The sequence below is a fragment of the Octopus bimaculoides genome, chromosome 3 (assembly GCF_001194135.2).
Source record: "Octopus bimaculoides isolate UCB-OBI-ISO-001 chromosome 3, ASM119413v2, whole genome shotgun sequence".
Taxonomy (NCBI): domain Eukaryota; kingdom Metazoa; phylum Mollusca; class Cephalopoda; order Octopoda; family Octopodidae; genus Octopus; species Octopus bimaculoides.
In genome coordinates, this window is record NC_068983.1 from 159,236,603 (window position 1) to 159,248,616 (window position 12,014).

Consider the following 12,014-nt stretch of genomic DNA (forward strand, 5'->3'; position numbering starts at 1 on the left):
AAAAAAAAAAAAAAAAAAAAAAAAAAAAAAAACCAATAAAATAACGATATGAGAACGTAATTTGCCGTACTTACCCAGTCTTTGCATAATTAGTCCAAAAACGCATCATTTTCTTACTCAATTCGACTTCATTGTCTAAAAAGTTTTTGCTACGATCCACGGGGGATCCGAAGATATATTCAATTTCTGCTGCGTGATATGCACCAACCCATTTCGGCCATGGAGACTGCGATGGAATTTGAGTGAAGTAATAATAATAAACTTTTTCTCCCGCGTTCGAGTATGCTTCTGCCAATTGATTCACTTGGCAGAGGAAATTATAGTCAGTAACTAATTGGTCAAGTTTATTTCTGTTAGATATTTTGTCATCGGGATTCTCCCAATTTGTATACTGGTATAAAACCGCATCTCGCCCGAAGGAGTTAAGTCTCGTTGGATATTGAGGGTAGTATTCAATCAACATATCCGAAAGTACACGAAATATTTCTTTGCTAATTAGAGCGTTGGTCTCTATATCAAAAATGTCTTTACGGAAATATGCAAGAAAATATGTTCCTTCGTTTTTATTAGATCCTACTAAAATAGGCACTCTTTTAAAATTGTGTTTGGCTAATGATACTTCCGGAGCCTCAGTAAGGAATGCTCCATCAACGACTAATACGAAAGGGAATTGAGATATACCTTCAACGACATACCATACATAGTCTGGAAAATCTTTGGCTGGTTGTGCTTTTAGACATTGATAAATATCCCAAGCTGTATCCACCGCAGAGCATTTGAATTTTTCAGCGAGTACCCTGGCTCGCCTGAAGGCCTCTTCTCTACTTATAACTGCCCACGGACATGTTAAACTTCCACTTTGTAAGATAGCTCTGTCAAACTTTGATCGACTGAGTGGAGAAACTAAATGAAAAGCGACACTTGCAGCACCGGCGCTTTCGCCAAATAATGTAACGTTTCTAGGATTTCCACCGAAATTTCTTATTTCACGTTGTATCCAGTCTAAACCCATGAGCTGATCAAACATTCCAGTATTCCCAGGCGCTTCGGGTATACCTAATGCAAGAAATCCTAAAACACTAACACGATATTGTATCGAAACTACAATCACATCATTTAAAAGAACTAAATATGATGGGTCATATATATCTAAAGTTGATGTACCACTGTAGAAGCCACCTCCATAGATCCAAACAAACACCGCTTTGTTCTTGATTGGTTTCTTTACCTTGGGAACATAAACGTTTAAATATAAGCAATCTTCTGAGCGAGGTGTATTGGCATGCCAAACATTTTCTCCAGAGAAGTTTTTGAAGATTTTGTCAAATCCCTGCATGCAGGAATTCGGTTTCACAGTTGCATTAAAAATCCCTGACCAAGGTTCATTGGGTTGTGGATGCCTAAAGCGAAGGTTTCCGAGTGGTGGCTTAGCGAATGGAATGCCATAATATACATCCACTTGCTTTCCATCTACATTTTTGCGAAAACCTCGCACTTTACCTTTCGATGTGGTGACTATGGGATCTTGTGAAGCATCTGCCCTCATAAACAAACACAAAATGTAGACTCCGAGAACAAGCAGGAAGTCTGTATAGCGACCTAAATCCATAATGGCGTCATCCAGATGCTGAGATGCTTTCCTGGCTTTTCTCACCTGCAAATAGAAAAAAACCAAAAAAGTACATTAGATTAATGCCTTGAAATTCATTTGTTGTATGTATATGTGTGTGTGTGTGTGTGTGTGTGTGTGTGTGTGTGTGTGTGTGCGCGCGCGCGCGCGTATATGCATGTGAAATATATAAATAGAAAAAATGAATTTTGAATCTACCCATATACAAAATGTATATATTTACCGTATGAGTAGTCTATCTATCTATCTATCTATCTATCTATCTATCTATCTATCTATCTATCTATCTATCTATCTATCCTTCAATATATATATATATATATATACTCTGTGTAGTGGGTTGATCCACTACTCAGGAAGAGACTATTCTAGAGTACGTTAAGCTGTCTTGTCTTCGAAATGTCTAGATAGAATAGAGACAGCTGATGAAGGGATATTCCAAGTGGCTTTCCGTTTTCCTATGTGTTCGTTCCGTTGTCTGTAGTTTATTGTTCTAACGTCCTGTACCCTGATATGCATGTATATACACATGTAGATGTAAGTATGTACATATATGTGTGTATACATGTATATATATTCTTTGTATTATATATATATATATATATATATGTATGTGTGCGTGTGTGCATGTATACACACACACGCACATATATATACATATTAGATATACACCCATATATCTAATATGAATATATATATGAATATGGGTGTCTTAGATATACATCCATATATATATATATATATATATATATATATATAAAGTATCACCTGAATTGTGAAGGTGTGTGGCTTAGTGGTTAGGGTATTCGCGATCGTATGGTCGCAAGTTCGATTCCCGGCGGCGCGTTGTGTCCTTGAGCAAGACACTTTATTTTACCGTGCTCCAGTACTTGTATAGTACTTGTATTTCAAAGGGCCAGCTTTGTCACACTCTGTTTCAGGCTGAATCTCCATGAAAAATATGTAAAGGGGTACGCGTCAGTGGAGTGCTCAGCCATTTGCGCGTTAATCTCACGAGCAAGCTGTTTCTTTGATCGTATCAGCTGGGACCTTCGTCGTAACCGACGGAATGCTCCTATCACCTGAATCAGGTACACCTACACGCAAATATCTGTTCAGCTCTTGGTCAACCCTGATAAGCAAAGTTAAGGTCAAAAATATTCCGGCTGCCGTAATGTAATCTTTTTGGTGGTATCCAGGATCATGCAATGTAATCATACTTTTAGTTTTTAGGATGGTAGGGTGTGATATCAATGTGATTTATCAATTATTTCTTAGCATACTGTAGCAAACGTGTTCGTACATACATAGATACATACATACATACATACATACATACATACAAAAATATCCTGTTGTTGATGTTAAAATCCTAATGAAGGAGCCTTGGATCTAGGTTAGAAACCGGATCTTTCTCTATTGGCAAGAAATCTTGAAATAAATTAAATAATGACATTCATACATACATACACTCACATACACACACATGTGTATGTGTGCACTTGCGCATATGTACCAATATGTATTACAGTTATTAACATGGTAAGTGCCAAGAATCGGTAGAGAACCATACCAAAAATATTTATTAACATCCCCTCACAATACAAGTTTTATTAATGCTGTAGTTCATCTTGCTTCGCATCCCTCTGAGATAGAATAACAGATATGGACCGCTTCAAGAGACTACAAACCTCTTTCCTACAAATCTGTGGCCTTATGCCAAGTTAGAAATCAATATATTTATATGCATGGGTTTATCTGTGAGTTCACATAGACATAAATTTATAACATGCAATTAAATGCAGTCTACACAAAGAAACAGGGGGCGCAAAATCAAATAAAAGATATTCAATAGGCGTAAAGTTCTCTGACATTCGACTAGAGATATATTAAACTGTGATGTTGTCGTGATCAGAATTATTGTATTACCTTTACATGTTGATTACATTGTTTTGCATATAGATAAATATTTCATCCGTTGAAAGGCTTAATGTAATCAATATATTAATTGTATGTTACAAGCAGAGTGGAAACGGACACGAACATTCTGTTCCAAGCAGAAACTCATTACTTTAAACAGTTTCTAATGTAAACAATAAACTTCACAACGATCGTTATCACAAAAGTGAAGGTTAAACGGCGCAATATTTAGGCAAAAGACATCCATTTGACTTTCTAAATTAGATTAAACATTCAAATCAAATGCCAAATCACTTTGTGCTTGAGTCGAGGAAAATGTTAGCTAACATATCATGAAATGTAAAGAGAGTGTTGTCATCTTGCGAAAAATTCCTCTTCCATGTTTCGCTTATACGAAGACAGTTTTATGTTATCTGCCGTGAGAATAAGTGTTCTCTACTTTCTCAGAAATATAGACATAAAGATATATAACTTTTTGGCATGCTATATCAAAAACAAAATCTATAAACATTCCACTGGTTGTTGATTATTTATATATTTTACAAAGTGGATAATGAACATTATGTTCTTTCTTCGTGTGAGTATTATTTTCTGGCAGCACTATTTATTAGAATGCTTTATACAACAGTTATAAATCTCTCGACTGTTTTTGAGATTTGTTTGTATGTACTATATGAAAAACAATGTATAATATTCAACTTATTTTTCAAAGATGACCGTCGTTTTATCAGAGAGAAACTTCAGCAATGGCTTACTTTTGTTTTATTTATTTTATATTATATTGCAATTGGTGAATCACTGGTTCACAGAATTTCTAATGGCGATTCACAAGGGAGAGTCTGTGAGACGTTGCAGGATAAATATCACAAAAGTCTTTGCTCGAAGAGTACCAGTTTCTTAGATAACGATCGTGTGTACAGAAACGCGATAAGAATAAATGTACTCATTAATACATACAGACATATATGGTCAAAAAATTTCCTCTAATACTATAACGAGAAAGAGAACGCACACACACACACACACACACACACACACACACACACACACACACACACACATATATATATATATATATATATATATATCGTCGTAGTACTCCGTCGGTTAGGACGGCGAGGGTTCCAGTTGATCCGATCAACGGAACAGCCTGCTCGTGGAATTAACGTGCAAGTGGCTGAGCACTCCACAAACACGTGTACCCTTAACGTAGTTCTCGGGAAGATTCAGCGTGACACAGAATGTGACAAGACTACAACAGAAACAGGAAGAAAGTGTGAGGAAGTTGGGGCGAAAGAGTACAACAGGGGTCACTGCTGGAGCCTCGTGGCGCTTCAGGTGTTTTCGCTCAATAAGCACACACAACGCCCGGTCTGGGAATCGAAACCGCGATCCTCCGACCGCGAGTCCGCTGCCCTAACCACCACTGGGCCATTGCGCCTCCACGATATATATATATATATATATATATATATATATATTTTAATGTGCACATACAAATATGAAAATGACTCCTCACTGTAGGATGTTGCATCAGAGAACATCTTCAAGGGACATAAATGGACTTCTAGATACAGTATTAGTATTATATATGTGAATACTTGAGGTGTCGGATGGTGGGAGTGGTTATGCTCGGCGCCGGTTTACGTTTACTACCCAAGTAGAGTACAGCAGGATTTGAAGTATCGGAACAAATTCCACAAGGAATTCGAGACAACATTCCTACTGTTCTGTCATTCTTCTACCTTGGATTAATGCGTTTTTTTTTATCAATCCGAAAGGATGAATGGTAAAAAATGACCTTGGAGGGATTTGAACTCAGAGCGCAGACAGTCGGACCATATGTCGCGAGGAATTCTATTCAATGCTCTAACGACTTTGCCGAATAGTCGCTTAGACATTTTACCTTTATTCTGATTCCATTACCAAAATATAGCCCCACCACCACTGTACTTTCCGAAGTGAAAAAAAACCCCCTCTCATTAAGTAAACTTGCACGATTATGCATCTGCTGCTTTTAGAAAACAAAATTGTTTTGAAATTTAGTTAATTCATAGATGTCACCCGCATCAAAAAGAATTAAGTTATCATATTTAATGTTAGGCGTATGAGAAAGCTAACTATAAATATCTTTTTATTTCTTTTTCTTTTTTACTTGTTTCAGTCATTTGACTGCGGCCATGCTAGAGCACCGCATTTAGCCGAACAAATCGCCCCAGGACTTCTTTGTAAACCTAGTACTTATTCTATCGGTCTCTTTTGCCGAACTGCTAAGTTACGGGGACGTAAGCACACCAGCATCAAGCAATGTTGGGGAGACAAACACACACACACACATATATACAATGAACTTCTTTCAGTTTCCGTCTACCAACTCCACTCACAAGGCTTTGGTCGGCCCGAATTTATAGTAGAAGACACTTGCCCAAGGTGCCACGCGGTGGGATTAAACACGGGACCATGTAGTTGGTAAGCAAACTACTTACCACACAGCCACTCCTAATACCAATGTGATGCTCATGTATTTTTCAAGCATTAGCAAGATTTACATTTCACGTACACTGCCACAGAAATATCTACGTTTTATTATCATTGGCATCAATGACTTATTTGTTACATTTCTCATCAGATTACGTATTTCAGGCCCTCAGCTGCTGATTGAGGTGTCAACTTAGGAAGTCTCTATGCGACAAGTCAAGTAAGCTGTTACTAATAGTAGCCAAGGAACCCTAAAAATCATACCTTATTGCCTTAAAAAAGGAAGGATGTATTTAATAAGGTAGTCTTAGCAACACTTTGCTTGAATTAAAGAGGAATAATCACAACTGAAACGATTAGGATTGAACTTGGACTACACAGGTTAGCAGAAGAACACCATAAACTTCACATAATCTCTTTTTTCAAAATCCTGTGTGGCCAATTAAATTAGTACTTGTAAAACTAGTTGTTTATATGCCTAGAAATCTGATGTCCTTTATTGATGCGGTACTGCTAATAAAATAAGATGATAATTAGTATACAAATGAATTAGAGTCATAACAGATTTTAGGAATCTCAGAGGAGGTCTCTCTTTCTCTCTCTCTGCTCTGTATATATATATATATATATGTATGTGTGTGTGTGTGTGTGTGTATGTGTGTGTGTGTGTATTTAACATTAGTTTATGTTGAAGATTCTTCAATTATCCATAAAACTTTGATTCTCTCAGTAATTAATTTCTGATTAAGCTAGGCATTTTCTTAGATTATATAAGAACAGATTAAATCTGAAAACAAAAGACACAACAAAGTAGAAGCATCCGTTATTAGCTTTGTCTCCTGCGCTTATGTCTGAGTCATTATTTACATTTGATATATTCATATTTATCATTTAACTATTCACACATTTAGAATGGGCTTAATTGCGCTAGCTATCATCATTTACTTTCTTAAAAATAGCTTGTTTTTGACAATCTGACTTTACTTACAACTTATCCTCATCCAGCAGGATCACATTTTTAAATCTCCAAGATTAACCACTTTGTCTCAATAACTGGATATTTTCATGGAGCTCTTATTTACATTTAGACAAAATAAATTTTCTTTTCGTAGATCCTACCCATTTTATCATTTGTTTTTAAATAGCAAGCTGTTCCAGAGGTTGTTTGCTTCAACGTAACGCTTCAAATTTTAAGAAGAAAGGAATAAGTTTCTAATTTAGACACAAAGCCAGTTATTGATTTGCGATTAGACACTAAAACAATTTTGCTTTTTTGTGGAGGCGGAATTAGTTGATGCCTTCGACTCTCGTACTAGACTGGCACTTATTTGATCGACCCTGAGTAGAAAGAAAAGATGACGGTCATATCGCAAAAGATTTAAGTATCTAGCCAGCTTTTGTGTAACGTCTGTAATGGTGTCATTTCTAGCCTCTTTCGAATAATTACTTTCTATATAAAATAATTATTAGAGATATAAATAACGTGTAAAAAATTGGTATCCCAAATTATAAATAATAAATATTTGTTTATCCTTAATACTGTAAAGCTTTCTTGACTAGCTATACATTAACGTGTGTAGTAATGAACGAGCTAACCTATTGACTTGAAAGGAAAGTAAACATGATAGTATGAACGTTCATCAACATCTAATAATACTAGTAGCGTAATTAAATTTAATGGGTTGCAACGCTCAGTTCGTCTGGCAGTTATCTTTGGACTGCTGGGCACACACACACACACACACACACACACACACACAGACACACACACACACACACACACACACACACACACATACACACACACACACACACACACACACTCACACACACACACACATATATATAAAAGAAGCTTCATAAAATTAAGATCCTCCTGGTTAGAACCTTAATTCTGTCGGTTACACCTCCATATGTATTGTTTTACAAAAGTAAATTTCTACAGATTTGGCCTTTTCTATCGTCTTTCACCGAAGCATTTCTTTTATCTCTCTTTTAGCAATTTCTGTTATCTCCTTAATATTTCTATCGCGTTGTTCTTTATATGTTTTGAAGAAAAATCTTGCCATAATAAACTTGTATCTTCATTTCTTAAACCTAAATACACTAGAAACATCTGTCTTTTCTCATCTCATCAGATTCATTGTTTTCTATCTCAAGATTTTGTACTTTGCACAATTTTACACTCTTCTTATATCTATCTGGATTTACCTTATCTATCTTTTTCCTGCAACCATTAATCAGCAATGAACCCTACGAAACATATTAATGACATCTGTTTTTTTCCCTATCCCGACGGTTTAATGTACTCTTCACTACAGATGAACCTACAAAAGTAGCATGATTAGCGCGTGCACACGCAAGTATGTGTGCGTGCGTGCGTATATGTTGCGAGTGTGTGAGGTAGCGCGTGCGTCTGTACATGAATGTGGTTTATTTATGTGTTGCAGAATTTCTCCATGAGTGTGTATTACTTGTATGTCATATGACAGTAAATCATTCGCCATCGAATCATTGCTTTATGTCTATTAGTAAACAAGTTTTATATTTTCATCTCCAAATGAAATTCGAATAAAGAAGAGGATTAGTTCTTCCTAGAACTCAATTTCAACTGTTTGGAAACGTTTTGAACACATCGTGTCGCTGAGTTTAGTAGTAAAAATACTCTAGCCAATATCTCCGCGTTTTATATCAATGATTGGTATTGGTGAAACTAATAAGAAAACCTATCATTGCATAGCCAGGGTAAAGAAACTTATGAAGCAAACAAGCAAAACAGGGGAAAATGGAAACGGAGCAAGTCATTAATCTGAAAGTAGCTTTTCTAATAACTTTAGAGTTGTAACTACGCTGTAATAGGATCACGGTTGTGTTGAAGTGGTGCATTTAGTGTGTAATCAACCATGAAAGCCATCAATATCACTTAAAAGATTTCCTGCAGTTACTGAAAGCATCAGCTTTCTAGAAGCTGAAGAATACAAGTAGAGCTTTAAATCAATGTGTTTTGAAAGTGATTTATCAACTCATTGACCTTTGACATTCGATAGGATTTTGACTAAGGAAAGCAATATGATTTATTAAATAACTTTTCTTGTCAGCTCTGTAGCAATATTTTTGTTAAGCCTTTTAATGGAAACTCTTCTTGCTAATCTGTTATAAGAAATATACGAAGAAATCCTCTTGTCATTGAATCAAAGATTCGATTGAAATCGCTGTATATTATCATCACAGCGAAGATATGTTGTAGCTTTGATCGAAACTTCTCTGATATTTCAACATATATCTTCAAACTCTTTGTCTGTTGTTGTTCCTAATGTTTATTATTCGTTGCTACAATGATGGGACTCGCTCTGAATTCCTTAAGAAACAGATATATGGAATTAGGTGTAAAATAAGTTAGTGAAGAATATTTTAAAACAGTGAAGTTTAGTAACTGACGATGGAATACAAAGAGACGATGAACATTCGAGTGTTCAAGTTTAGAAAGAAGATTCGGGAAAAATAAAGGTAGAAGGAACCATTTTTCATATACGAAAGATCATATTCTGAAGAACACGAAAAATATTTGAGTTGGCATGATATAACAAAGGCTAGTTCACATAATTGGTGTTGAAAGTAGTTAAAATATATTAGTTGGTGAGAATCAGGCGGTTATCAAGATGGATTAGTTACTTATTAATATATAAGGGAACTCTTATTCAAAGAGTATATATTCCTCTCTTAGACAGGTGTATAGTCTAAGACTTCGTAATAATCATCGTTTAACTACACGCTTTTCTCTTATCTCTTATCCCTGTGACTACATTCATATTGCTCCACTTTTATCTCTGAAAGTATCAATTTCATTTGTCACTGAAAGTAACTAGAAACAGGTGCAATTACTGAGATAGAAAAGACTTATAAGATCAAATATAATAACAGGGGCTTCAGTTCAATAAGAAACGAAACAATGTATATTTGGAAGCTCATGAAACGTATTATTTGGAAGGACTCATCGTTTGATAAGCTTTGATGAATAGAAGATAAACTGAAGCAATAAATGTTTGGATTGGTTCTTTGAGAATATCCTTTGCTAATGACTTTATTTGATTGTTATTCGTTGAGAGCCCCAGTTAAAAGTAAGACCTCTTATATACTTAATTCAACAAAAGGAGAAGTTTTAAAAGACGACAACGTTAATGACGCTTTAGCTGTTTCAATGTAGCGCTGTTACTTACTAAACTTCAGTATTTCAAAATATCATTACCGCTTTATCACATATGAAAATTGTCATATCTGTTTACCGTAATATATGTAATACTACATATATTTTGGTTGCAACTTACAATCTCCTTAAAAAACAAAGACAAAAACAGACAAAAAAGAAAAAGAAAACAAAAGGAAACAAAAAAAAACAAAAACAAAAAATCCCTACAGAGATTAATGCAAAAAACAGCTTGTTATAGGCTTTTCTTTGGGGGTCGTATTTACGAATTACAGTTTACTAATTAATTGGATAAACATTTCATTTCTCACTTTCTCTTGTAATACTAACGGTTTCATTATTAATTTTATAATATGAAGACCGTTCATCATTATTGCACGCTTTCCTATTGATATTACTATAGAAAGCTGCTTGAATTGAATCATAAAGTTAATTGTTTCGAAAACCTAACGATCATCTGACAGAGACTTGGCCACTTTATTTTCTTAAATTTAAAAAAAGAAAATAATTATGCCGAATACAGATTAATAAATATCCGCAATTTCGACTTATTTTCTGACAAAAGAAACTCAATTTACTCACATCTTTGATAATCGAAATACAAAAATTGTTTGATAACTGAAGCGTAATGATTCTCCTGTCAATTAAAGCATGCCGACCCTCTTTTAAATTTATACTCTAACTTGTTATTGATTGCATCCAAAGTTAGATCAATTCTAGTTTGAATGTTACAAGCATCCATTCTATGCCTTCTTATCGATCCAATCAATCTGTGAGATTAGAAGTATAGTTTCTATTTCCGTTAACACAAGCAGGAAGACAACATACGTTGCTTTAACAATTGAAGTTTCACTGATATCAAGACCACTATTTTAACTATCACTATCACAGTCTGTCTGTCTGTCTGTCTGTCTGTCTGTCTGTCTGTCTGTCTGTCTGTCTGTCTGTTTGTCTGTCTGTCTGTCTGTCTGTCTGTCTGTCTGTCTGTCTGTCTGTCTGTCTATCTATCTATCTATCTGTCTATCTATAATCGTATCTAGTCTTAGAAAGATTGAGGGATGCATAAACAGAAGGAAAGACTGAAACATGTACACATACACAGAAACACATACAAACGTACTGGCAGAATAGTTGATAAGTTTGTTTCGCAATCATGAATCTCTGGTGGCGTGGCAAATTGAGCAAGAGTCTTTTACCTCGCGTTGAGTCGACCCAAGTCTTGTGAGTGAAATTATGTAAACAGAATCTGTGTGGAAGTTCATTGGATGGATTGTACATGTTATCAAAGGGACAGCCTTGTTACATGTTAACGCATTGATTCGCTTTCGAATTACATTAAGGAACATTCAGCCACCTACGAGTTAAATTCAATCTGAAGACCGTTACTTTAATTCAACAATGGAAAGAACCATCAACCAAACCGTAGAGATCCACTTCCATACATGCGCGTGAGTGTTTGTGAGTTTGAATCATGTGTGTGTGAGTGTGTGTATGCGTGTGTGTGTGCGTGCGCGTGCGTATGTGTGTGCGCGCGCATGTGTGTGATAGTGCGTGAATACTTACATACATGCGAACATAAAAAGATACGCATATACACACATAGTCTACGCATATACACAGATACACATATACGCATATACGCATATACACACATAGTTCAGCTCATAAAATTTCGTTAATTAGAGTGTCGTGTTTCTAAAGACTTTAACGAATCCTCAGATTAATCATCAGCCGTGACTCTAATACGACTTTTCACAGTCGAATCCATTGTTGCTGTAGCAA

General features: G+C 35.5%; 1 protein-coding gene across 2 annotated transcripts in view; it reads right to left on the reverse strand.

The window, feature by feature from the left end:
• The window catches only part of LOC106883662 (acetylcholinesterase), a 220,706-nt gene that overhangs the window by 120,355 nt on the left and 88,337 nt on the right, over positions 1–12,014 (reverse strand). For both annotated transcript variants that reach the window (XM_052966651.1, XM_052966652.1), the window contains exon 2: positions 75–1,654. In XM_052966651.1, the coding sequence (XP_052822611.1) occupies positions 75–1,609 (1,535 nt within the window). In that variant the 5' untranslated portion in view covers positions 1,610–1,654. The remainder of the gene's footprint in view (positions 1–74; positions 1,655–12,014) is intronic.